Raw genomic sequence first — 27,888 nt, 5'->3', positions numbered from 1 at the left:
ACCACTGCCATTTTACCCAAAGCAATATACAGATTTAATGCAATCCCAATGTTATTTTTTAAAGAAATAGAACGAGAAATCATCAGATTTGTATGGAACCACAAAAGACCCAGAATAGCCAACACAATCCTGTAAAAAAAGAACAAGGCTGGAGGTATCACGCTACCTGACTTCAAAATATACTACAGAGTTACGATATTCAAAACAGCATGGTATTGGCAGAGACACAGACTCACAGATCAATGGAACAAAATAGAGCCCAGATATAAAACCACACACATATGGACAGATAATTTTCGACAAGGAGCCAGAAATGCACATTGGAGTAAAGATAGTCTCTTCAATAAATGGAGCTGGGAAAACTGGAAAGCCACATGCAAACGAATGAAACTGGACTGCAGTTTGTCCCCATGTACAAAAATTAATTCAAAATGGACCAAAGACTTAGACATAAGACCCAAAACTGTAAGTCACATAGAAAAAAATGCCGAGACCGGTTTGGCTCAGTGGATAGAGCATCGGCTTGCGGACTGAAAGGTCCCAGGTTCGATTCCGGTCAAGGGCATGTACCTGGGTTGCGGGCACCTCCCCAGTGGGAGATGTGCAGGAGGCAGCTGATCGATGTTTCTCTCTCATCGATGTTTCTAACTCTCTATCTCTCTCCCTTCCTCTCTGTAAAAAATCAATAAAATATATTTAAAAAAAAAAAAAAAGAAAAGAAAAAAATATTGGTACCAAACTTAGGACCTGGGCAATAGAGAACATTTTATGGACTTGACCCCAAAGGCAAGGGAGGTAAAGGCAAAAATAAATGAATGGGATTATATCAAACTGAAGAGCTTCTGCACAGCAAAAGAAACGGACAACAAAACAAACAGGCAGCCAACCAGATGGGAGATGATATTTGCAAACAGTAGCTTCAACAAAGGTTTAATTTCCAAAATATATAAAGAGCTCATAAAACTCAACACCAAACAAATAATCTAATCAAAAAGTAGGCAGAGGACCTGAAAATACACCTCTCCCAAGAAGACATACAACAGCCAATAGATATATGAAAAGATGTTCAACCTCACTGGCAATCAGGGAAATGCAAATTAAAACTACGAGATACCACCGTACACCAGTTAGAGTGGCCACTATCAACAAGACAAGCAACAGCAAGTGTTAGAGAGGTTGTGGAAAAAAGGGAACCCTCATTCACTGCCAATGGGAATGTAGACTGGTACAACTCTATTTACAGTTGAAGAAGAATATGGAGTACTACACGGCCATAAGAAACAATGAAATAGCATTATTTACAACAACATGGATGGACATTGAGAACAGTATGCAAAGTGAAATAAGTCAAACAGAGAAAGCTAAGAACTATATGATTTAACTCATATGTGAACTATAAAACTGAAACTTATGTACACAAACAGTAGTGTGGTAATTACCAGAGGGAGGGGGTCGGAGGAGAAAGGCTTCCTAATATGAGGTGACATGAGAAGATCTGATTATGGGTGGTGGGCACATGGTCCTATATACAGATTTTGTAAATTAGTAATTCATACATGTAACCTATATGTTCATATAGACTAATGTCACCCCAATAAATTTTAAAATGAAAAAAAAACAAATGAACAAAACTAGAAATCGGAAAATAAAAAAGCTGATATAACAAAAATAAGTAATTAAATAAATAGTTTTTAAGATCTTAAAAGAACTGTGTGTCTTATTTTAGGCCTACTGACATCAACAGTTTTGATCAATCCATACAACTAACTATTCGGTTTTATTGTGAAAATCATATACTTGTATAAACGGTGGTGCATGTAAAGTGTAGCAAAAGACAGACACCTCAATAATTCAAGATGAAGTGTGATACCATCCTATCTAATAAAAGAGAAACATGGTAATTAGCCGTACGTCCGCTACACTTCCCATTGGCTAATCAGGGCAATATGCAAATTAACTGCCAGCCAAGATGGTGGCCGGCAGCCAGGCAGCTTGAAGCTAACATGACGCTTGCTTGCTTCAGTGACGGAGGACTCCAACGTTCCCCACCTGCCTTGCCGGCCTCTGAGCTTGCAGTTTGAAACATTATTACAAATATAGAAGCTAAACAAAACCCCAGAAACCTGCATTCAGCTGGCACGGGATCTCAGAGCTGGAGTTGATACAATGTTTCGATTATAGAACCCAAACAAACCAGATACCTGCTTTCAGCAGCAGAGGCCTCAGAGCTGGAGCCAGAGCTAAAGCTGGTCCAGAATAAAAAAGAAAAAGAAAAAAAGGAGCAGTTGGGAGCTTCAGTCACCCGCCAGCCTGAAAACAGCCCTCAGGCCCTCACCCAGACTGGCCAGGCACCCCAGTGGGGACTCCCACCCTGATCCAGGACACCCTTCAGGACAGACCAGCCGGCCCCCACCCGTGCACCAGGCCTCTATCCTATATAGTAAAAGGGTAATATGCCTCCCAGCACCGGGATCAGCGGAGCCAAGAGGCCTCCCGGCACCGGGATCAGCATGACAGGGGGCAGCGCCCAAACCCCCTGATCAGCCCTGCTCTGTGCCCGATAGGGGGGAGCTCCCCAACTCCCTGATCACCCTGCGTCTCTGTGTGTGACAGGGTGCAGCGCCCCAACCCCCTGATCAGCCCTGCTCTGTGTGTGACAGGGTGTGGCGCCCCAACCCTCTCCCCCCCATGGGCCCTGCTCTGTGTGTGACGGGGTAGAGCCATAACCTCCCCATCGGCCCTGCCCTGAGTGTGAGAGTGGCGGCTCCCCAACACACCCCACGGGCCCTGTTCTGTGTGTGACGGGGTAGAGCCATAACCTCCCCATTGGCCCTGCCCTGTGTGTGACAGTGGTGGCGCCCCAACCCCCTGATCGGCCCTGCTCTGTGTGTGACAGGGGGCGGTGCCCCAACTCCCCTATCGACCCTACTCTGTGAGTGACAGGGGGGAGCTCCTCAACCCCCTGATCGGCCCTGCTCTGTGCGTGACAGGGGGGAGCTCCCCAACCCCCTGATGGGCCCTGCTCTGTGCATGACAGGGGGGAGCTCCCCAACCCACTGATGGGCCCTGCTCTGTGTGTGACAGGGGGGAGCTCCCCAACCCCCTGATCAACCCTGCTCTGTGTGTGACAGGGTACGGAGTCCCAACCCCCTGATGGGCCCTGCTCTGTGTGTGACAGGGGGCAGCACCCCAACCCCGATTGGCCCTGCTCTGTGCGTGACAGGGGGTGGCGCCGCAACCTGCCCATCAACCCTGCCTTGAGTGTGACAGGGGGCGGTGCCCCAACCCCCCAATAGGCCCTACCCTGAGCGTGACTGAGGGTGGCATCGCAACCTCCCGATCCGCCCTGCTCTGTGCATGAGAGGGGGCGGCGCCCCAACTCCCCAATCGGCCCTGCTCTGAGCCCGACCAGGGGCTGCACCTAGGGATTGTGCCTGCCCTCTGCCACCCGGGAGTAGGCCTAAGCCAGCAGGTCCTTATCTCCCGAGGGGTCCCAGACTGCGAGAGGGCACAGACCGGGCTGAGGGACCCCCTTCCCCCCCCAAGTGCACAAATTTTTGTGCACCGGGCCTCTAGTCTATACTAATAAAAGCCTAGGTGGCCCTCATGCACGACGTCGTTACAAGAGGGCTGTCACAAGATGGCCACACGCACAGTGGAAGCGGAGCCTGGCGGCTACTCCACATGGTGAGGCCTTGCAGTGCAGAGGAGACCGGTCACGGCATCTCCGCCACCTCACGTGGAAGACATAGGTCGCGGCAGGGGAGGGCAGTTGTGGGTGACCGGACTGGCAAGGGAGGGCAGTTGGAGGTGATTGGGCCGGCAGGGGAGCAGTTAGGTGTCAATCAGGCCTGTAGGGGAGCGGTTAGGGGCAATCAGGCAGGCAGGCGATCAGTTAGGAGCCAGTGGTCCCGGACTGTGAGAGGGATGTCCAATTGCCGGCCATCCCCCAAGGGGTCCCAGATTGGAGAGGGTGCAGGCCAAACTTAGGGACACCCCCTCCCATGCATGAATTTCGTGCACCTGGCCACTAGTGAGTTTATAAGCCTTTCTCTATTTCAGAATATGTTGCACTGGACAGCACCACTGGAGATGTTATATGCTATCTTCATGGAGACAAGACTTCAATATTCTCTCTCTCTCTCTCTCTCTCTCTCTCTCTCTCTCTCCTCTTTCTGTCTCTCTCTCTCTTTCTTTCTGTCTCTCTCTCTCTAAATCCTCACATCAGGAAATGTTTTTACTAATTTTAGACAAGGGGAAGGATAGAGAGGGAAAGAAAGATAGGAGGCAGGAGGGAGGGAGAGAAACATCGATGTATGAGATAAACATGGGATGACGCTCTAACCAACTGAGCAACACTGGCCAGGGCTCAATGTATTCTTTAAATAAATAGTACTGCCCTAGCTGGTTTGGCTCAGTGGATAGAGCATCGGCCTGAGGACTGAAGGGGCCTGGGTTCGATTCAGGTCAGGGGCACATACTCAGGTTGTGGGCTCGATCCTCAGTGGGGGGAGGGGTTGTGCAGGAGGCAGCCAAACAATGATTCTCTCTTATCATTGATGTTTCTATCTCTCCCTCCCTCTCCATTCCTCTCTGAAATAAATAAAAATAGCTATATATATAAAAAGCTAATATGCTAAGTGTCTGACAATCTGACCAATTGCTATCACATGCACTGACCACCGGGGGGCAGACACTCAATGCAGGAGCTGCCGTAATATACACTGGCCATTTACAGAGAAACAGCACTGCGGACCTGGAGCCCATAAAGCAAAGCCTGGCTTCCCCCAAGTGGGACACACGCACCACCACCAAATCGCAGCTGATGCTGCTGAGACGTCATGGCGCAAAATGCAGCCCACAGTCCAGCCAGCCCAGCCAGGAAACAGTCACTGTGGGCGCCGGATAATGATATCACGTAGCAATGCCCAGCTTCCTCTCCCTACCAATGACTAGCCTCCTTGCAGTTTCTTCAGCCCAGGAACATGACTTGCTTGATAGCCAGGTGCAAACATTTCACACTTTAACCAAATGTCTGTGAAGCGTTTTCCCATGCCTTATCTCATTTGATCCTCACAGAAGTCCTGAAGTAGGTAGATAGGAGACTCGGTGGAATCCTATTTTCTTTTCATTAACTAGAAAACGGAGATTTAGAAAGCTTAGAAACTTCACCTGACTAAAGAGAGAAAGAAATGGTGGACCTTGAAAATGACTTCAGGTTTTCTCAGTGCGCAGAATATAGTCAAACACTGCTGCAGTTAAATATTTTACCCTTTGTTCTCCCGGCATGATCTACAATAATAATCTGCTTTGTGTTGATATTTACTGTGTTGCTGACAATTACCTGAAAGAGAAGTTGGGGTGCTTCACTGAGTTGGAGAAAGTTTAGCTAAATCAGAAAGCAGGTCTAATTAAACACTTTATCTTCTACTAGAGGCCTGATGCACAAAATTCATGCAAGAGTAGGCCTTCCTTCCCCCAGCTGCTGGTACCTGCTTCCCTCTGGTACTCAGGACCCAGGTTTTCCTCCGGCTGTCGGCAGGCAACCGGGACCTGGGCTTCCCTCACAGCCCTGGCTTCATCCAGGTCATCCGGAAGGACATCCAGTCTAATTAGAATATTACGCTTTTATTATTATAGATTATTATAGATATATTAAAGGAGGGGGGTGTCCCTCAGCCCGGTCTGTGCCCTCTCGCATCCCCTCAGGGGATGTCCATGGGCCTAAGCCGACAGTTTCCATCTGTCACTGTCAATCGTGAATTTGGTTGATATTTCTATTATAGAGAAAGGGCAAATAGCGATATTAAAATATTTCTTCTGACGCTCTCTGCTCCTCCTGTCCGTCAGAGAGCCTCTCCTCCTGCGCATTGCCAGCAGCCACAACCCTGAGACACAATGGTGAAGGTTGAAGTGAACGGATTTGGCCGCATTGGGCACCTGATCACCAGGGCTGCTTTTAACTCTGGCAAAGTGGATATTGTCGCCATCAATGACCCCTTCATTGACCTCAATTACATTGGTCTACAGGTTCCAGTATGATTCTACTCATGGCAAGTTCAAAGGCACAGTCAAGGTTGAGAACCGGAAGTTTGTCATCAATGGAAAGTCCATCTCCATCTTCCAGAAGCAAGATCCTGACAACATCAAATGGGGTGATGCTGGTGCTGAGTATGTTGTGGAGTCCATCGTATCTTCACTACCATGGAGAAGGCTGGGGCTCACTTGAAGGGTGGAGTTAAGAGGGTCATCATCTCTGCCCCTTCTGCGGATGCCCCCATGTTTGCGATGGGTGTGAACCATGACAAGTATGACAACTCCCTCAAGGTTGTCAGCAATGCCTCCTGCACCAACTGCTTGGCCCCCCTGGCCAAGGTCATCCATGACAACTTTGGTATCGTGGAGGGACTCATGACCACAGTCCATGCCATCACCACCACCCAAAAGATTGTGGATGGCCCCTCTGGGAAGCTTTGGCATGAGGGCCGAGGGGCTGCCCAGGACATCATCCCTGCTTCTACTGGTGTTACTAACGACATATCATCCCTGAGCTGAATAGGAAGCTCACTGGCATGGCCTTCTGTGTATCAGTTGTGGATCTGACCTGCCGCCTGGAGAAAGCTGCCATATACAATGATATCAAGAAGGTATTGCCCTAGCTGGTTTGGCTCAGTGGATAGAGCACTGGACTGTGGACTGAAAGGTCCCAGGTTTGATTCCGGGCAAGGGCATATGCCTGGCTTGTGGGCTCGACCCCCAGTAGGGGGTGTGCAGGAGGCAGCCGATCAATGGTTCTTTCTCATCATTGATGTTCTCTCTTTCCCTCTCCCTTCCTCTCTGAAATCAATATATTTTTTTTAAAAAAAAGAAGGTATTGAAGCAGGCATCAGAGGGCCTCCTTAAGGGCATCCTGGGCTGAGGACCAGGTTGTCTCCTGTGACTTTAACAGTGACACCCACTCCTCCACCTTTGATGCTGGAGCTGGCACTGCCCTCAATGACCACTCTGTCAAGCTCGTTTCCTGGTATGAAAATGAATATGGCTAGAGCAAAAGGGTGGTGGACCTTATGGTCCACATGGCCTCAAGAAGTAAGAATCCCCTGGACCACCAGCCCCAGCAAGAGGAAGAGAGGACCTCAGCTGCTAGGGAGTCCTTGCCCCAGATCAATCCCCTGACACACTGAGAATCTCCTGACCACCATTTCCATCCCAGACCCCCTGAAGAAGGGAAGGGGCATAGGGAGCCCTACTTTGTTGTGCACCATCAATAAAGTTCAGTGTACCCAGCCAAAAAAAAAATTTTTTTTTCTAATTAATTTCCTTTCAATGTGCACGAATTCATGCACCGGGTCTCTAGTATTAAAATAAATTTATGGGAGAAACTAAGATGGCGGCATAGATAAACACCGGGAAATTTCTGCTTCCCACAACAATCGATAAATGCATCAGAAACACAAGGTGGACATCATCCAGAGCTACAGGAGGGCTGGCTGAGTGTAAATTCTACAACTAGAAGGAGAGAAAAGCACACTGCGAGCGGGAGGAGCTGCGGAGGTGGTGTGCAGAGGTACGGGGGCTCGCGCGCGCGCGGAAAGGGTCTGGCACCTGAGGACGCGGCTGTCTTTTTGAATCCGGAGGGAGACACAAGCTCCCGACGGCTCTGAAATCCGGTTCCGGGAAGTCTCTGGGGACCCAGGGCTCATACAGGGAGATACTGGACTGTCTGGCAGCGGGCGAGCTTGAGAGCGGCTTTCCCTCAGAGGTGCTTGCAGCCATTGCTGGGACACTGAGACTCGCGACTCCTTAGGGCAGGGCTGAGGCTCCGCCATAGCTGCTTTCTCAGCCCTTTGATTCCTTGAGACCCCGCCCCACCCAGGCTGCAGCAGAGGCTTTTGCATATGAATGCCCCGGCCATTTGCAACCTGTAATTACCTAACCGCAGCCGGGCCAGATAGACTCAGAGCTTCCAAGAGAAGGCCCAGGCCCCACAGCGGCTTGCATTGCTACACAGCTGAGCATCATCAGGGCAGCTGATTCTCGCTGCCAATTGCCCTGGAGGTCAATTCCTCCCAGTGATCCTACAACAACCAAGGCATAGCTACAACAAGACTGTGCACAAAGCCCACGAGGGGGTGCACCAAGAGTGTCCACCTCAGGTAACTGGGGAGGCTGAGCTACTGGGCCCTACAGGACACCTAGCACACAAAGCCACTCTATCAACACAGGGAAGCAACCAAAATGCGGAGACAAAGAAACAGGTCACAAATGGCAGAAATGGAGGAAAGCAAACGATTGGATATAGAGTTTAAGGCCACGGTTATAAGGTTTTTCAAGAATTTTATGGAAACCGCCGATAAATTTAATGAATCCCTCAATAAGTATAGGGAGACCATGGAGGACATGAAAAAGGACCAACTAGAAATTAAGCATACACTGACTGAAATAAAGAATAATTTACAGAGATCCAGCAGCAGAAAAGAGGATCCCAAGAATCAAGTCAAAGATTTGAAATACAAAGAAACAAAAAATACCCAACCGAAAAAGAAAAAAGAAAAGAGATTCCAAAAATATGAAGATAGTGTAAGGAACCTCTGGGACAACTTCAAGCGTACCAACATCAGAATTATAGGGGTACCAGAAGGAGAGAGAGGGCAAGATATTGAAAACCTTTTTGAAGAAATAATGACAGAAAACTTCCCCTACCTGGTGAAAGAAATGGACTTACAAGTCCAGGAAGCGCAGAGAACCCCAAACAAAAGGAATCCAAGGAGGACCACACCAAGACACATCATAATTAAAATGCCAAGAGCAAAAGATAAAGAGAGAATCTTAAAAGCAGCAAGAGAAAGACAGTCAGTTACCTACAAGGGAGTACCCATACGACTGTCAGCTGATTTCTCAACAGAAACCATGCAGGCCAGAAGAGAGTGGCAAGAAATATTCAAAGTGATGAATAGCAAGAACCTGCAACCAAGATTACTTTATCCAGCAAAGCTATCATTCAGAATAGAAGGTCAGATAAAGAGCTTCACGGATAAGAAAAAGCTAAAGGAGTTCATCACCACCAAACCAGCATTATATGAAATGCTGAAAGGTATTCTTTAAGAAGAGGAAGAAGAAAAAGGAACTCTTACCATTTGCCACAGCATGGATGGAACTTGAGAGCGGATAAATACCACAGGATCTCACTCATTTGTGGAATATAATGAACAACATAAGCTGATGAACAAGGACTGATCCAGAGACGGAGAGGCACTGATTGGACTGTCGGGACTTGGAGGGAAGGTAGGGGAGGGTGGGGGTAAGGGGGAAAGATCAACCAAAGGACTTATATGCAAGCATATAGGCCTAACCAATGGACATGGACAACGGGGGGGTGAGGGCATGAGCGGGGGTGGGGGGCGTGGGGGGTAGAGGGTAACGTGGGGACAAGGACACATATGTAATATCTTAATCAATAAAAATATATTAAAAAAAATAAAATAAAATAAATTTATGGAGGGGAGGGGAGGGGAGGGGAGGGGAGGAAGGAAGAAATAAGTAGTACTATGTTGTTTAGTTTTGTATTCATATCCATACTGACCTGAGTACTACACAGTATTTCATCTTTTATCTGATTATATTACTGTCTGTCATGTTCAAATTAAATCCAATGTCTCAGACCTTGACTATAATAAACACACAATTTAGGCTAGGGAAAAAACAAAGCAAAAGAGAACAGAACAATTCTTCCTCTATTTCATCATTTCCCTATACTATGTCATCCTTAGAATTTCTGTATCACAGAGAAAAGGTTTTGCTTATTGCTGAGAAAGGTTTCTAATTAAATAATCGATTTAATATCAATGGCCCATTAAAGAGTTGATGAGATGATTTTTTTTTAAATTTGATTTAAAATCGAGTTTAATGGTAGAATTATACACCATTTAGGCCACATCTAAACTTACTTTTATAAATAATACTTCATATTTATCTCTTAGATTTAGATTCAGTGTTTTCATTTTATTGCAACTTCTAGGATTAAATATGATTACATTCCCCCTTTTTTTTTTAAAAAAAAAAGGAAAAATTACTTGGTTTTCAAAGGTATTAAAGAGCAAAGCATCTATTAGGTGCTTAGGGTGATTTGACCACAACCAAAATTTTGATCTGGTCTTTAGGAAGTATATAATACATTAGTTGGGAGGAAATGAGACAGATATATAGGTAATTCCAAAACAAGAGGTAAAAACCTAAAATAAAGTGTTTCAAAAGTTTGCAGAAGTAGATAATACTTTAATTTGGAATGCCTAAGACAACACCAGGGAAGTTGTGAGTTTGGTTTTAAAGGTTAGGGTAGAATTTGGGCATTTGGTGACCAAAGATAAAGATACTCCAACACAAAAGAAAAGTGTGAGCAGAGGGTCAGAGGTAGAGTGTTTGTAGTCTATCTATATCTATATAAATAAAAAGAAGTGATATGCAAATTAGGTTGGGACACCGTAATGGTCAGGACCAGCTCAGGAAGAGGGGCCAGGTGCAGGCCTGGAGCCTGAGAGAACAGACAGGGCGGTTCGCACCCGGCCCCAGGCCCGGAGAGAACAACACGCAGGGGGGCCAGAGACACAAACCCACAAGGGGTCCTGGCCCTCAGCAGCCCCGTAGCTATGGCGCTGGGCTGCTGGGGGGCCAAAGGAGAGACACAAACCCACAGGGGGGGCGCGTGCACCAGCAGTCCTGCCTCTGTTTGGGAGCTGCAGAGGAAACACCTTTTCTGACCGCTCATTTGCTAAGCTTGTAATATGCCACTTGCTTGGGTAATAAGAATCCAAGAAGGTGATCTAGGGTTTTCCACCTCACTCCTAGAGGGAAAAACAAAGGTCCACTGCTAGAGGGGCTAAGGAATGTCATATCCTGCCCCAGCCGGTTTGGCTCAGTGGATAGAGCCTCGGCCTACAGACCACAGGGTCCAGGTTCAATTCTGATCAAGGGCATGTACCTAGGTTGCAGGCTCCTCCCTGGGCGGGGACCAGGTCAGGGCTCATGCAGGAGGCAACCAATCGAAGTGTGCCTCTCACATTGATGTTTCTCTCTGTCTTTCCCTCTCTTTTTCACGCTCTCTAAAAATCAATGGAAAAATATCCTCAGGTGAGGATAAAAAAAAAGAAAAAAAGAAATGCCATATCCTATGAAAGAGACATCTTGAAAATGCCTAAAGAAAGTTGTCATTTTTTCGTGAAGGGACTGGAGTCCGTGTTGATGAAAACACCTTGGCAGCTACGGAGGCCAGCAGTGGCAGCAGCAGTGGAGTGATGCGGGTGGCACCTTCCCCTGATCAGCCCGGTCGCCTCCCTGAGTGTTCCCAGACTGTGAGAGGGGGCAGGCTGGGCTAAGGGACGCCCCTCCCCACCCAGTGCATGAATTTCATGCACCGGGCCTCTAGTATGAAAAATAATTTCAGTTCTAAAATAAAACATGCAATTATATATTATACTTTACAACTCTAGTCATAATTTTAAGTAAAAAAAATTAAGTGCTAAATTTCATTATTCAAGATGTATAACTTGAAAGTCATTTGAAATACCATTCCTGAACCTCAGATTAATTCTTCACCTATGTTCCATGTTTAACTAACTGAAACTTACATATATTACTCTGATCTGTTGCTCATCGTCTCTAACTTAGCTCCATTATTCTCTAAGGAGTATATATAAAGTCAGAATAATTTGCTAAAGAGGAAACAATTACAGACAGAAGTAAAATGAACTGCCAGCTCAACAAACTGAGACAGAAGGAAGTGTGTCAACATGGGGACAATGGAGAGGATGGGAAGATGGAATGGATTAGTGAGTGAGGACAGTTAGTCTTTGCTATTTGTTTCAAGGCACACACTTGGAATCTGACCAAGTTGTTAGGGAAAAAATTAGGTCATTACTTTGTTGTTTCTCTGTTAGATTTTTAATTCAATAGAATGTAATCACATGCATTGTGACTAAAAATATGGGAAAGGCATTAGAGCCCATTTTGGAATTAAAGTTATAAAATTCTTAAAGATTGAAAAATACTTTCGATTAAGATGAAAAAATAAAATCTGCAGTTGAAAGTGCACTACTCTACTATAAAATGCCCTGCACTGGAACATAGTAGTGCTAATTCTGGGATACTTTATTTTGAGGTCAACAGTATGTATGACAAGAAAACAATTTCTTTTTATATTTTATTGATGTTTTACAGAGAGGAAGGGAGAGGTATAGAGAGTTAGAAACATCGATGCAAGAGAAACATCGATCTGCTGGCTCCTACACACTCCCTATTGGGGATGTGCCCGCAACCAAGGTGCATGCCCTTGACCAGAATCGAACCTGGGACCCTTGAGTCTGCAGGCCAATGCTCTATCCACTGAGCCAAACCGATTAGGGCAAGAAAACAAATTCTTATAGCAGGCTCATGGGTTGTTAAAGTTTATGAGAAAACCTATAATTCTTCAAAAGAATTTTTACTTAAGAAATTATAAATCCATAGTATAGTCTCACATTTTCAGAGCTATTTACTCAATGTATGCTAAGGTCGTTGTGAAAAGTCAGTGATCAAACACATGATCCTTCATTTGAGGCTCTTCCAATCTAGTCATCTATTTTGGGATTTTATACATTAGTCCTTCTAATATAGGTACTGTTGTCAACCAGGCTTCTAAGTTGCAACCACAGAAAACAACTCTAGTTGGCTTAAACAGAAAACGAATTTATTTGAAAGGATATTGTTAGCCCAGAGTTGCTAGGAAAGCTGGAGACCAGGCTCAGAAGACAAAAGAGAGCAAAGGAAGGCTGAAGAGTAAGGATTACATCCACAGAAACAGCCCAGCAAGTATCTGTGCTGCCCTGGCCCTACTGTGCTTGGACAGTGAATGCCATCACTGGTGCCACTGACTTCTCTTTTTCTGCTAGAAGCATCTGCCTGACCACTTCAAGAAAAAATTATCTATAGTCCTTACTTTCAGCTCCAGATTCAAGAAGTCTAGGTCATGTACTTAATCCAGAGAAGGCTGAGAAAGCAGGTATGTGACCTTTTAGATTTTTATATTGGGAGTTGAGCTCTGCCTTCTATCAAGACCTACATACAGTGAGAAATTAAAACTAGGAAGAAGGTCCTTAGGCTGGGCGGCCAAAAAGGTCATATAACCAATTCAGGAACACTGGCCTATTTAGGAAAGAATGGCCTACTCAGTAAACAGCCCTCTGTTTTCCGGCTAAGTGCTCTGAAGCAAAGTCTGGTGACCTACTCAGGCTGCTGCCCTGTTTTTAAACCTCCTAGCTGGACTAGCATTTCCTTTCTGGAAGTGCTTAGCCCCACCCCAAGTGGTTCAGCACCAGTCAGTCTTCTGGATGAGATTCCTGAGTTGATGCTTCAATCACTAGCCTGCTGTTTTGTTCCTACAACTAGGCCACAGTGGCCTCCCACCCTCATCCCTGGAAACTGGTTCTCATACTGTTCCCCTCTCTCCCTTTGCCTCAATTCCTGGGCTCAGGATCACAAGAGCTGGTATGAGTCACAACTTCATTACTTACAAACTAGGAAAAAGGCTAGTTATTAATCTCTGAGCTCTACCATACTCACAGGTTGTCAGGATGACCAAATGAGAGAAAGTAAAAGCCCTTTGTAAACGAAAATTATAAGCATGATCTCATAAGTTAACATTCCTGATAGATATATGATAAATTCCCTAGTTCTTTAGGACTCTGGCCTATGTAGGTCTCTCTGGTTCTTCTGAGCCCCAATTCCTGTGTTTATTATAAAAATTAATTTGTCGCCCTACCGGTTTGGCTCAGTGGATACAGCGTTGGTCTGCGGACTGATGGGTCCCAGGTTCGATTCCAGTCAAGGGCATGTACCTTGGTTGCGGACACATCCCCAGTTGGGGGTGTGCAGGAGGCAGCTGATAGATGCTTCTCTCTCATCGATGTTTCTAACTATCCCTCTCCCTTCCTCTCTGTAAAAAATAAATAAAATATATTTAAAAAAATTAATTTGTCATCAAAGCGGTATGATTCATAATTTTGTAAGTCCTGTACCTTAGTAGTAATAAAAAGCTTATCCTGAAAACAAAACCCTCTGCCCTATCTCTTTTACACTCCCAGTCCTGCTCCCTAGAGGCAACTGCTCAATTTTTTATCTTTCTTTTGGTATTTATCTCTCTGAATTGCAATTTTTGTTAAATCAATATTCAGTATTAACATTATGATGACTATTTAAATACTGCTTACAGCTGAGCCAAGCAGTTTACTAGAATTATATTGTCTTTCATAAGTAATTTAATTTTTTTCTTGGAGCTATTAATTTCCTCTTTTCCCACTTTGCTTTCTATACATCTATTGCTAATTCTCCATAAAGTCACCAAAAATGCATACAATCTTTCAATGTCTCTTGTCACTTAGTGTTCAAACAACATTCAGGTAATTGATTTCTCCCAGAGGAAGCCTTTCAAGCGCCTCCCCCTGACCCCTCCCCAGACAAGTCTAGACTGGATACCCACTAGACCAGTGGTTCCCAACATGGGGCACATGCCCCATAGGGGGGCAATTTGATTTTTAAGGGGACAATTCGGGAATGAGTTATTAATAGTGAGTTTTTTTGCATTTCTTATGGTTCTAGGAGCCTCATATACAGTATATAAATATATATTGTGACGTATTTATGCATTACAGTTCTGTTACATATTTTGAAACTTTATTTGCTATTTTTTTCATATCACTTCACATTATTTTTTAAACAATTTCTTAGTGATTTCTTCTTCACTACTTCAACTGTGCTTTTATTCTTTTACTAGGGACCCAGTGCATAAAGATCCGTGCACTGGGGGGCGGGGGTGGGGGGGGTGTTGTTCCTCAGCCCAACCTGCACCCTCTGGGAGCCCTCAGGGGAGCCCTCTCCAATCTGGGAGTTTCTGTCTGTCTGCAATCATATGAGTGAATTGTCTGAGACCCCCAACCCAGTTTGGTTTGTTGCTCACAGAATAATAGAGGCATTATTTTTTTCTTTGCTCCATTGGTGGAGATTTCCTGGAAGTTTTAGGATAGCTTCCCTTTAATTTTTCCTAGACACTCTGATTTTACTTATGTCTCTCACCTTTGCTTTCCTTCCATCCCCCACCGCAACAGTAACTTGCTCCAGGCTCACTTTGCTTTACTATCTAGGAGAGCCGTCAGCCACCAAAACTACGATTCCCAGCATTCCTGGTACTCCCCGTACTCTGGGCTTCCGCTTCCAGTCCTGGGGCTGCCACTAAAACTACTATTCCCAGAATTCCTGGTGCTCCCCAAACTCTGGGGAGCCACGTCCCCCTAAGCCTCCAGCTCTCCTACTCTGCTCTCCATCCAGTGACTGAGGGAGCCATGTCACCCCAAGGGAGCGACCGAGGGAGCTATGTCCCCGGCAAGCTGCCGGCTCTCACACTCTGCTCTGTGTATGCAAATGAGTGCCATCTTTGTTGGGTTAATTTGCATACTCACTCCGCATTGGCTGGTGGACGTGGCTTATGCGTAGCAGAGGGACGGCTAATTTGCATGTTTCTCTTTTATTATATAGGATTTTTCTCTTTCATGAATGCCATGTTTTTGGAAGCTTGTTTAGAACAAGTTAATGGCCTTTTAGGCTTCCTCCACGTGAATAGTTCACTTTTTGAATAATAAAAATTATATGACACTAGGGCGCACCAGGATTTTAGAGATGCTTAGGTGGGGCATTGCCAAAAAAAAGGTTGGGAACCACTGCACTAGACCTACTGCACAGCATAGCTAGTAACTAAGATTTCCCTTTCTTTTTTCCTGTGTTGGACCCATTTTTTGGATCCATACCTCCTTTTTCTTGGTTTATTTCATCACTAGTGGAACATATCCTTATTTCCAAGAGCACCTGTTTTTACCTTTATAGCATTCTATTTATGTCTCACGTCAATAAAATATTCTTTTATATAAAGGTATTTTTATTCTGTTAAAGATTTTTCCTGCTTCTTTCACTACTGTTTCTTAGTTCTAGTACTTTGTTCTTTTTGTTCTAATCTGTCTCAATTGGGAAGTTTTTCTCAAATGTCCAGTGAGCCTTAGATGGGTTTTCGTATTTAAGAACGAGGCAGTAAACAATTGTTTGGAAGCTCTGTTGCACAAACAGGCTTGCTGACTACAGTAGTCCCCCCTTATCCACCAGGTTTTCCTCCAATAGATGTCTGAAACCACGGACAGTACCAAACACTATGTATACTATGTTTTTTCTGCACATACATCCCTGTGATAAAATTTAATTTATAAATTGGGCATAGCAAGAGATTAACAACAATAACATAATACTATAGAACAATTATAACAATATACTGTAATAAAAGTTATGTGAACATGGTCTCTCTCAAAATAGTTGTTATACTATATTCACCTTTTTTGTGATGTGAAATGATATACAATGCCTATGTGATGAGATGAAGTGAGGTGAGTAACATAGGCATTGTGAAGTAGCACATGACTCCTATAAGGGTTACTTGAATATAAGCACTGTGTACAGAGACAGTCAATTTGATAACCCAGGTGGCTACTAACGGATGAATAGCATTTACAGTGTGGAGATACTGGAAAAAGGAATGACTCGTGTCCTGGAAAGGATTCAGAGCAGGATGGCACAAGACTTCATCATACTACTCAGAATGGCACCAAAAATGGCAAATAAGGGAGGATTACTGTACTCGCCTTTGTTAAACAATAGGAGGCTAACTGGCATTTCACTGTACAATTCCTGAACATAACTATAGTGGAGCTCCAAAACACCACTACATGCTGGCTATTACATTTCTAGAGCTCTAATTTATTGTCTTACTAGAGGCCTGTTGCACTTAGAGATTCGTGCAACAGGCCTCCCTTCCCCTGGCTGTCGGCACCCGGGACCCAGGCCTTCGCTGCTCCAGCCAGAGCCTTCAGTCCTCGCTCCGCGCCTGCGTATGCAAATTAACTGCCATCTTTGTTGAGCTAATTTGCACACTCTCCTGACTGGCTGGTGAGCGTAGTGGAGGGATGATCAATTTACATGTTTGTCTATTGTTAGGTAAAAAAAATCCACTTGGCTTGAACTCTGCAGGGGAAGGCAAGGGGGTGATTTCACCATTTAGTTTGTAGGTGTTCACATAATTCCAGATTTCAACCTGTACCTTACCACCCCACCCCACCCCTTTGTAGCTATTTCCAGATTTGGAATCTTTCTACTTCGAATTCTTTAGAAAACAAATGTCATGTCTCTTATGTCTAGATGGGGATTTGGAGGTGGAGAATTGAAGGGGCAGGTCAGGATTTGCCCACTTGGGCAAGTGATATTGGTTAAGAACAAAGAAATTAACCACTAAAACAAAATGAAAGTACTGATATCTCTATATATAAAAGCATAAGCGACCATTCAGCTGTTCGCTGACATGCAATGACCACCAGAGGGCAGACGCTCACTGCACAGGCATGGAAACATGGACAGACGGATGAATCTCAGAGGGAAGGGGGGACAGGAGAGGAGGGGAAAAGATTAGTCAAATATCTTATATGCATATTAGAGGCCCAGTGCATGGATTTGTGCACCAGTTGGGTCCCTCAGCCTGGCCTTCGGGGATCAGGCAGAAACTAGCAGTCCAATATCCCCCGAGGGGTCCCAGATTGTGAGAGGGTGCAGGCCAGGTCGAGGGACCCCACCAGAGCAGAAATCCGTGCACCAGGCCTCTAGCATAAACATATATATACATAAATATGAACTTAATAAAAGGTGGTACAAACTAGAGAGGGGAAATGGATTGTTTAATAGAGGGGTGCTCAGAAACCACATCATTATATGGAGTAAAACAAAACCCCATCCCTTTCTAACACCATATATAAAGGTGACTTAAGACTATAGAGCAGTGGTTCTCAACCTGTGGGTCGCTACCCCTTTGGGGATTGAACGACCCTTTCACAGGGGTCGCTTAAGACCATCGGAAAACACATAATTACATATTGTTTTTGTGATTAATCACTATGCTTTCATTATGTTCAATTTGTAACAATGAAAATACATCCTGCATATCAGATATTTACGATTCCTAACAGTAGCAACATTACAGTTATGAAGTAGCAACGAAAATAATTTTATGGTTGGGGGTCAGCAAACATGAGGAACTGTATTAAAGGGTTGCGGCATTAGGAAGGTTGAGAATCACTGCTATAGAGCTATAGACCTCTCTTCTTTGTTAAGCCAGTAATTAGTTCTTTATCTGCTTTCCAGCTTCCCAAAATTTCAATACCCCTTTTTCCACTATTGTTTTCTTCTCAGGTATCTTTGTCCTTAAGGGTTTATACTTCTTTTATTCATGTACTATAATATTAGGGCTTTGGAAAAAAAAGAAATGTATATACCATCTGTTATGTAAGAAATCAAATGAAGTTAAACCTAGTCTGAAAATGCCAGCCTCATTATCTGTTTAATTACCTCCCTAATAGTGACTGTCTACTTGTCTGAATAAAATGCATTCTTGGTGTAGGCCAGATTCTCCTTTTTATCCACTTGCCAAACCACTCTGCTGTCTGCCTATAAATGCCTCTTTTTATGATGCTCTTGAAACTATTAAATCACCTCTCTACCTTGAAGGGCATATCTAGTTTTAAGGTCCCAGCTTCCCTTAATAAAATTTGTCTTCTTTTTAAAACCGGGCTTTAACTTTCATTAACTTATTCGAACCACTTACTGAGTACCTACTATGTGCCAAGTATTGGGAATGCAAAGATGAGGATATGGTCATACCCTCAAGTTGCCCAACAGGCTAGTCTTACAGCCTTTCTTAACTGGGAGACTGTCTGAATCACAGAAAATGATTTTGGTGACTATTTTCTTAATTCTCACCAAAAGGCTACATAAGTAGAATCATGTTGGATGCATGGGAGAGAAGCTAATTAATTACACACAATAGATGCCTCAGAGCATTATACAAGTTAAAACATGGTACTGAACTATTGAAATCCAGTTTGTCTAGTTCAAGCACCTGAGCTTTTAAGTTTTATGGTATAAAATCCCTTTTCAAGTGACCAAATATTCTCCTTCCCATGGGAATGAGGTAAAAATTATGCTGCAAGTATGGTCTATTATAAACCTTAACATGAATAGTACCATGGGTATGGAGAATAGATAAGGACTACATTGAGTGCAAAAGACAAAAGGCTAAGTAACCAAAACTCTGTATTTTGAAAAATGAAAGGAAACAGGGAGCCATATACAGCCAAATTTAAGGGATTTTAAGTAACCAAGATTAAGGAAATAAAAGGAATGTTTTATATCATAAATATACCAAAAAAAGTTTCTAGCTAAATGATTAAGAAATTATCTCATGCCCTGGCTGGTATGGCCAAATGGTTGGAGTGTCATCTCTTGGACCAAAGGGTCTCTGGTTTGATCCCCAGTCAAGGGCACATACCTGTGTTGCAGGTTCGATCCCTGGCCCTGGTAGGGATACGCGCAGGAGGCAACCAATTGGTATGTCTCTCTCACATCGATGTCTTTCTCTCTCTCATCCCCCCCTTCCACTCTCTCTAAAAAATATCCTTAGGTGAGGATTAACAACAAAAATTATCCTAATATATATAAAGAGCTAGGTGCCGTCAAGAACAAACAGGCAACCGGTCACCATGAAGTGCATGGAGCACCTTTTGGTCCCATTCCCCACCCCCTACCCCCAGCCCCTGAGCTGCTCACCATGAGGAGGGGCTGGTGTCGGGGTGGGACTGGGGACTGTTGAGCGGCAGCAGTGGGCTGCTTCGTGGGATGGCCATGAGCTTAGCAGAGCAATCACCCGGGCAGCAGAGAGTTTCACAAAGCAGTCGCAGGGCGGGGGAGTTTCGCGTAGCATTCTCGGAGCAGTCATGGAGGGGGGGGCAGCCTTACGGAGCAGTGGTGGGATGGGGGAGTTTCGCTGACCATGTAGTGGCGAGCTTTGCAGAGCAGTGAGGGGCCCCGAGCATCGTGGAGTGTCCCAGGTCGGGGAGTTTCATGTAGCGTCACAGGGCGGCAGAGGCCATGCAACGGAAGCCAGGCTAGGCCTAGGGACCCTAACTGCACATGATTTCATGCGCGCTGGGCCTCTAGTTTCAATATAAAAGAACTCTAGATCAAGTATTACCCAAGATGTAAGAGTTGGCTCATTAATTTTACCTTTCATTGAAAAATTAAAATAACAAATATCTATATTAAGGAATGCCTTCCCATTTTTTAAAACAGTAAAGTATATACAATAAGTTCTTATATTTTAAACATGTCAAATATAAAACCAATTCGAGAAGAGAGAGGTTATTATACCTTTTTGGTAATGTCGCAACCTTCAAAATTTTCTGATAAATTTGTTTTTATAGAATAAAAGGTCAAGCTGCTAGGTTATTTATTTACTAAAGGCCTGGTACATGAATTCATGCACAGGTGGGGTTCCTCTGCCTGTCCGTCAATCAGGACCCATCGAGGCCGATCAGAGGGAGGAACCATGGGAAGTTGGCTGGCAGTGGGAGGTTGGCTGTAGGAGCGCACTGACCACCAGGGGGCAGCTCCTGCGTTAAGCGTCTGCCCCCTGTGGTCAGCGCCCATCATAGCGGCTGGTCGACAGGTCATAACGGTCACTTAGGCTTTTATATATATAAATTTATTTTAATCCTCGCCCAAGGAGTGAAGATATTTTTCCACTGATTTTTAGAAAGAGTGCAAAGGAGCGAAGAAGGGAAGGAGAGGGAGCGAGGAGGGGGGAAGGAGGGAGAGAGAGAGAAAGGAGAGAAATTTTGATATGAGACATTGATTGGTGGCCTCCCATACTCAACCCCCGACTGGCGGCGGCGATCAAACCTGCAACCCAGGAACATGCCCTTGACTGGAAATCGAACCTGTGACCCTCTGGTGTGCAGGCTGACACTCTAACCACTGAGTCATGCTGGCCAGGCCTAGGTTATTTTTGATAATGTATTTTTCTATCTTCTGACATCTGAACAGTCTACTAATATTAGTATAATAATTAATAGAAAAATATTTTAATGACACTTTGTGTAAACAAAATTAGTACTAGTACTAAAAAGATAATGGTAAAATCAAAATACAAGAAATTTTTTATGTAACAGAAATCTCAACTTTTTCACTCTTATTTATCAATGTTTCCTTCTATATAATTCCTCTCATTTTATTCCTGACATTATTATCCTTTTTTTTCCTCCTGACATTGTTATTTAACAGGGGCTTTCATTTTTTTTTTTTCCCCCAAGTCTTATTAATTTGTTGATTTAGCCATACAATACACATTATTTTCAAGTTAGGAAAATGTGCTTAGCTTTCTTTTCTAAATTTGTCTTTTATTCAAACCGTTAACATTCCCTTCTAATTGGCAACTTCTAATGCTCTTTTAGCAAATACTCATTAGTTAAACTTCTCAAGTAATTTCATGTCTTGTAACTTTTCTTTTAATATATGGCCATAGAAAACTAAGAATGCACTCTGTTAGGACAATAATTACCCTTTGCTCTACTGTGGAGGGTCCCTTTTCAGCTTTGAAATGTTAAGATTCTAATATAACTTCCAGGTTAATTTGGCTATAACAATAACAACAACAAAAAGTGCTGCCCTAAGTTAAAAATTTTAGTTTGAATTAAATTAAGAAGGTATATGAGCCGAAGCCGTTTTGGCTCAGTGGATGGAGCGTCGGCCTGCGGACTGGAAGGTCCCAGGTTCGATTCCGGTCAAGGGCATGTGCCTGGGTTGCGGGCACATCCCCAGTAGGAGATGTGCAGGAGGCAGCTGATCGATGTTTCTCTCTCATCGATATTTCTAACTCTGTCTCTCTCTCCCTTCCTCTCTGTAAAAAAATCAATAAAAATATATTTTTTAAAAAAAGAAGGTATATGAGCCTAACATTAACCGTGCCTGACACCCCTTACATGCCGCAGGTTATTACTTGATGTGCAAATTGAGCTTGAAAAAATACAGAATATCTTAAAATTTAAATCAGATTCAAATAAATTTGTTTCCAAATGTGACTATCTTCATTGTTACTATGAAGTTTCATTCTTATACTAAACACATCAGCATGAATAAAGCACTGAGTGTAAATAAGAGAATCTAAGTTATCCAAAAAGTCCAAGATCAAGTATAACCTTGAAATCTGGGAAACAGGGCTAGTTCAAAGCTTGAGTGCAGACAGGGTGTAGGTGGGTGGTAACTGGGTAATTACATATTCCCTTACCTATAGTCTAACATTAGGAAAGGAAGAGCCTTCAGTCTCATCTACTGCTTTTAGTCACTAGTTTTTAATGCTTGGCTTTAATGCTAAATGAAGTTCCACATTAATACTAGCCATAAATTCTGTCTCAGATGTCATAAGTACACATTCATAATAAACTGACCCTTTCACATCCCAAACACTGAAACCATGGAATGTACGGTTTGTGTTTTCATGGAGTGTACTGGTTGTGTTTTCAAATCTGGAAGACAAATGTGTAATTTTAAAAAGAAAAATTGAAAATTAGAATTTCATACCTTGTGCAAGCATGTTAAATTCCAAGAACAGTGCTATGTGGTAAAGTTCCATGGCTTCTTCTGCCCTGGTCATGTTTGGTTTCCCTGCGACGAGAGCCTGAACTTCACTGAGACTCCCCACCGAGGGGCTACAGTGCAAAACGGAGAGGTCCACTATATCGGTATACATACAGTGTAATATAACTTTTGCATATTTTTTTGGTATAATGGACTCATCTAATATAATTCTTGTGGGAGTCCTCAAAGTTCGGTCTGTGATTTCTTCACCAGTCCGTATCCTCCTTTGTAATAAATTTCGAAAAAATGGGGACCGTGCCGAAATAACAGCTTTGTGAGCTTTGTGCTCCTCATCTAAACAGTTCTGATTTCCACCAAAAGCTTCAACCAGTTCAGAGTCTGAAGAAAAACTAAGGACGACATCGTAATAGCACATGTAATCAAAAAGTCCACGCATATCTACATCAAGGGAATTTGGTGTTCCAAATTCTTCACTAAGCTGAACGAGGATATCGACATTTTGAAACCTTGAGTCCTCCATTCCAAACTCTCCAGTATAAAGGTAGTGTAACAAAGCAGAAAACATAGGCATATCTATACCAGCTGTATTGATGTCCATTATGATCTCTGCCCCATACTCAGGTGAGGAAGAAAGCAGTGTTTTAAAAAATGGACACCTTGCCGCCAAAATGGCACGATGAACAGGAAAACAAGTTTCTTGAAATATTAAGTCTACATCAGTACAATACTTATACTCATAAAGATCGGCCATATCCTTCTGCAATGTCCGGGCTTCTGGTCTAGCCAAACTGGCTTGTAGAGAAAGTTCCTTTAAGGCTGAAGTTCCCTCGTATTCCTCCACTAATGCATTGACATCTCTAACATCCCAACCAGAGAGGAGTTCTCGCATCTGCTTGGCGTGATCAGCAGACCTATTCGATTTTCGACGCTTAATAAACTTCTTTTTGAGGGTGGCAAGGCCAGAGGTTCTCTTTTTTTTGTCTTGTGGTTTCTCATGGCCATGGTCAAGGCTATATAATTTTGATTCACAGCCATAGCCTTGCTGAGAATAGGATGATGTCCCTAAGAAGGAAATTAAACAAATGAAAATGTGTTTCTTTTTTCTTAAACATTCATTTTCAACATTCACTGTAACACATATTTCATGCTAAAAATTTTTAGACATTCTTAAACCATAAAAAAACACCCTGATTTTGTTTTTATAAAGATAAAAAGTTCAAATAACTTTTTTTCATATTAAATAAGGACAAAAGAGCAGATTTACATTTGTTGAGGAAAAATCCTGGATGCTCATTTATGTTTTCATCCGAAAAGACCACCAAAAAACATGATTCTATTTATATTCACAGAATAAAATGAATTAGAAAAATGAAAACAGTTACCTATAAAAGTCTGTTGGGCTTGAGAATTTCCCCCTACCCTCGGGGAACATGAATGAGGATAGTTAGATGCATTAGCACCCATTTTCTTCAGTCACTCAGGCATTCCATCTGCTGGCTCTTCAGAGTATAATCCCAGAGGCCTTTATGAACTTTCAACCCTGGATCCAGCAGCCTCTTTTCATCCATTTCTTGATATGAAACAAAAATAATTTTATTCATATTTTCAAATGTATCTCAAATTGAATAGTAAAAAAAAAGGAAGCAATTGAAAACTGCTTTTATTTACAAATAATGACATGCTGTCAACTTCACGAATAAAAATTTCAGAAGATGTAAATAGTTAACCTTGAATTATGAATCAGTGTTAGCTGCAATTTTGAGCCATAAAATCTACCAATTATGTACTTTCTATGATAGTAAAAAGCAACAATCAGACTAATGTAAATATATAGTTATAGAAAGAGCAATTCAAATCACAGGGGGAAAAGACACAGGTAAAAAGTATTCAGACTAGAAAAAGTTTTTTTAATTTTTTTATCTTTAGAAACAGTCACCAGTTATTATAATCTAACACCTAAACAATTTACAAATACTTAGAAGGTTGATACCAGTTCTCACCCACCTTATCACATACACACACACACACACACACACACACACACACACACGAGCTAGAGAATTAGTTTTATCTGAGAATTTTGTAATATTTGTAGCAACACAAAACACTTTTACATTGGTCCACTTGAGAGTCTCATCACAAATGCCTTCAAAAAAGCACTCAATTTTATGATGAATACACTTAGAGAATATAAGGCAACCATATAAAGGTTATAAGACATCGTAAGTCCCACTGGAGATACAGAGCAGCCAGAAAGCATTAGGAAGTCACAGGCTGAGACATTTGCCACCATATTGAGCACCACAGGGACAGCTGGGGTCTCATCATGGAGGGGTGGCTTGAAATAAAAGTATCTCTGGGACTCAGGGACAGAATCTCTTCCGGGTAGCTCCCAGTCAATGGGAATCCCCTTCGGATGAACTGATCTGGGTGACATTCACATCTCCTACTGGAGCTCTAATATCAAAATAAACAAAAGCCTTGCCCTAGCCGATTTGGCTCAGTGGATAGAGTGTCAGCCTGCGGACTGAAAGGTCCTGGGTTTGATTCCGATCAATGGCACAAACCCTGGGTTGCGGGCTCGATCCCCAGTAGGGGGTGTGCAAGAGGCAGCCGATCAATGATTCTCTCTCATTGTTGATATTTCTATCTTTCTATCCTTTCCTCTCTGAAATCAATAAAAATATAAAAAACAAACAAACAAAAACCTCACAAAGGCCTTGGAAAAACTGGTGAGAGCGATTTTTCTGGATCAGATGTAACCACTAAGATACCCTCTGTCCCTAGTTCCAAATCCTGGTAACATTGTGCAGTTCTAGTACTAAAGCCATATTTCTCAAAATTCTCAGGAACCAATTCATTTATTTCTTAGGCAACCAAAACCCTATGCCAAATGGAGCACAGTATTATGTTGCTTATTTCTTAATCTAATCTGCTGCCTTTACATGTTGGAAATGAGAGTTAGTCACAGTCTAATCTCTCCAAGGATGTTTTCATTCCAGGCAAGCTTTGTCTGTCTTCTATATGAAGCAGTATAAGAAATCCAATATTTGGATGATATGATAAAAAAGGAAAGGGGAAAAGGGCCTATGGGACTAGGAAAGGCCCACAGGATGCAATGGCCCTAGAAAGCTGGTAATTCCTTTTTTTAGATTCACCATTCTAGGAGCACTTCCTCTGTTAATAGCTGACATGATCAACCTCAATCAGGATGATATAACTCAGTGGTCGCCAATCAGTGGTCCTCGAGGTCCAAAAGGTCGGGGACCACTGATATAACTGGCTTCAAATAAGTGATTGTAGCTGACCTAACTGAAGGTGGGTGGGGAGGTATCATGAATGCAACAGAGAGAATTAACAATCCTATGAGAATTTTCTAAAAAGCAAAAAGCAACCTCTCCCCTCAAAAAGAAACCCTAGATCAGCATTTCCAAAGAGTCTCTCCACTTCAGGACAGTTTAGCATAATCTTTCAAGTGCTAAGGTCATTAAAAATCTCCAAGTATTCAGCATCATTGCCCCAAATTTCTGATTTTAAATTGTATCATGAGCCTAGCCAATGTTGCTCAGTGGTTGAGCATCAACCCATGAGCCAAGAGGTCCCCAATTTGGTTGTGATCAGGGCACATGCCCGGATTGTGGGCGCAATCTCCAGTAGGGGGCATGCGGGAGGCAGCCGATCGATGTCTCTCATAGATGTTTTTTGTTTTTTTTAAAATATATTTTATTGATTTTTTACAGAGAGGAAGGGAGAGAGATAGAGAGCTAGAAACATCGATGAGAGAGAAACATCAATCAGCTGCCTCCTGCACACTCCCCACTGGAGATGTGCCCGCAACCAAGGTACATGCCCTTGACCGGAATCGAACCTGGGACCCTTCAGTCCGCAGGTCGACACTCCATCCACTGAGCCAAACCGGTTATGGCTCTCATAGATGTTTTTATCTCTCTACCCTTCTCCCTTCTCTCTCTAAAATCCAATATAAACATAAATAAATTGTATCATGAAAAATTTCAAAAATACACAAAAGAGAATAGTATACTGAAGCCCTCAAACCTCCAGATTCCAAAACTATCAAAATTGTTTTAGCTTATATATAAATGCTTAAATTTGATATGGAAAGCTTATAGATAGCACTTAAATGTCTGTTATCAGCTTCTCATAGAAATAAAAATCTAGATACATGTATACTGTGATCACAATCATTATTATAACACTCATCAGTTATTGAGTACTCTGAGCCAGCCATTCTTAAGCAATTTATTTACATGAAGTAACTCCTTTAATTTTCTCAATAATGTGAGGTATAGCTCTATTATTATCATCCCCACTTTACTTTTTTGAAGAAAGTCTTTTTTTTTTAATTTATTGATTATAGAGAGACAGAGACAAACATTAATTTATTGTTCCACTTACTTATGCATTCATTGGTCGATTCTTGTATGTGCTCTGACCAGGGATCAAATCCACAACTTTGGCTTATTGGAACAATGCTCTAAGCTACCTAATTAGCGCTTATCCCCACTTTACACAAGGAGAGACTAGGAAGTTAGGAAAATGAGGCATGAAAGGCTTAGTTACTTAACCAAGGTCACAGAGCTGGTAAATTGCAAAACCAGGCTTGGCATTCAGGCTCTGATGAACAATATTATCTTTGCCATTTTTTCCTCCTAAATGTTTGAAGAAAAAATTTCCAAAGCAGACAAACATAGTTCCATTCCAAAAATGAGAAATGAGTACACACCTGACAGTGTGACTTCTGTTACTTAAAAGGATCTTTCATGGTAAGCAAAAATGACTTAACTGAAAGGATAGCTCATGAAATCAAAGCAACAGTGCCTTTCTGAATACTTACAGCTAGACTACATGTTCCTTTATGGCAGGATGACACTTTTTAATACTTGATAGTCCACCTCTCCACCCACTCAATCATTCATCCAATTCTGAGCATTTACCATCTGTTAGACACTTACACAGGCCCTGGGATACAGCAGTGATTGCATCCTGAATAGGATCTCTTATGAAATTAAGAAAAAAACTACTGTTCTGGCTTCCTAGTTTAGAGCCAGACCTTAAAGAATAGGAGTGCATTAAGTAAAAAAGGAAAGGTCATTTAAGGCATTAGAAACAGGATGAATAGGAATAACTCCTGTCCTAGTCAGCACCCCACTCCCAGTTCTCATAACCCTATACCTTTATTATCTACTAATATTGCAGTATCATTACTTACGTTTCCACCAAACTGTTAAGTTTCCCGAGGGTAGGTACTCAGCCTATTTACCTTAGAATTCTCACCATCACCAGGGAACACAAAGTAGACACACAATTATTTGAGTAAATAAATGC

General features: G+C 42.9%; 1 protein-coding gene and 1 pseudogene across 10 annotated transcripts in view; one reads left to right on the top strand and one right to left on the bottom strand.

Annotated features, from left to right (window-relative positions):
* Window positions 1-27,888, bottom strand: part of BTBD7 (BTB domain containing 7) — an 81,974-nt gene that overhangs the window by 37,213 nt on the left and 16,873 nt on the right. For 8 of the 10 annotated variants that reach the window (XM_036315983.1, XM_036316006.1, XM_036316024.1 and 5 more), the window contains exons 2-3: window positions 23,925-24,112; window positions 22,525-23,604 (exon numbers count right to left, since the gene is read on the bottom strand). The exons of 1 other annotated variant lie outside the window; for it this stretch is intronic. In XM_036315983.1, the coding sequence (XP_036171876.1) occupies window positions 22,525-23,604; window positions 23,925-24,006 (1,162 nt within the window). In that variant the 5' untranslated portion in view covers window positions 24,007-24,112. Of the gene's footprint in view, window positions 1-22,524; window positions 23,605-23,924; window positions 24,113-27,888 lie in introns of those variants that run through there. One more of the 10 variants, XM_036316051.1, reaches the window with a different exon arrangement.
* On the top strand, window positions 5,857-7,392 carry LOC118659753 (annotated as a pseudogene).

This window comes from Myotis myotis, unplaced genomic scaffold (genome assembly GCF_014108235.1).
Source record: "Myotis myotis isolate mMyoMyo1 unplaced genomic scaffold, mMyoMyo1.p scaffold_m19_p_1, whole genome shotgun sequence".
NCBI classification, from domain to species: Eukaryota; Metazoa; Chordata; class Mammalia; order Chiroptera; family Vespertilionidae; genus Myotis; species Myotis myotis.
Note: the sequence above shows the minus strand (reverse complement) of the source record. Positions and strands in the feature narration are given on the sequence as shown.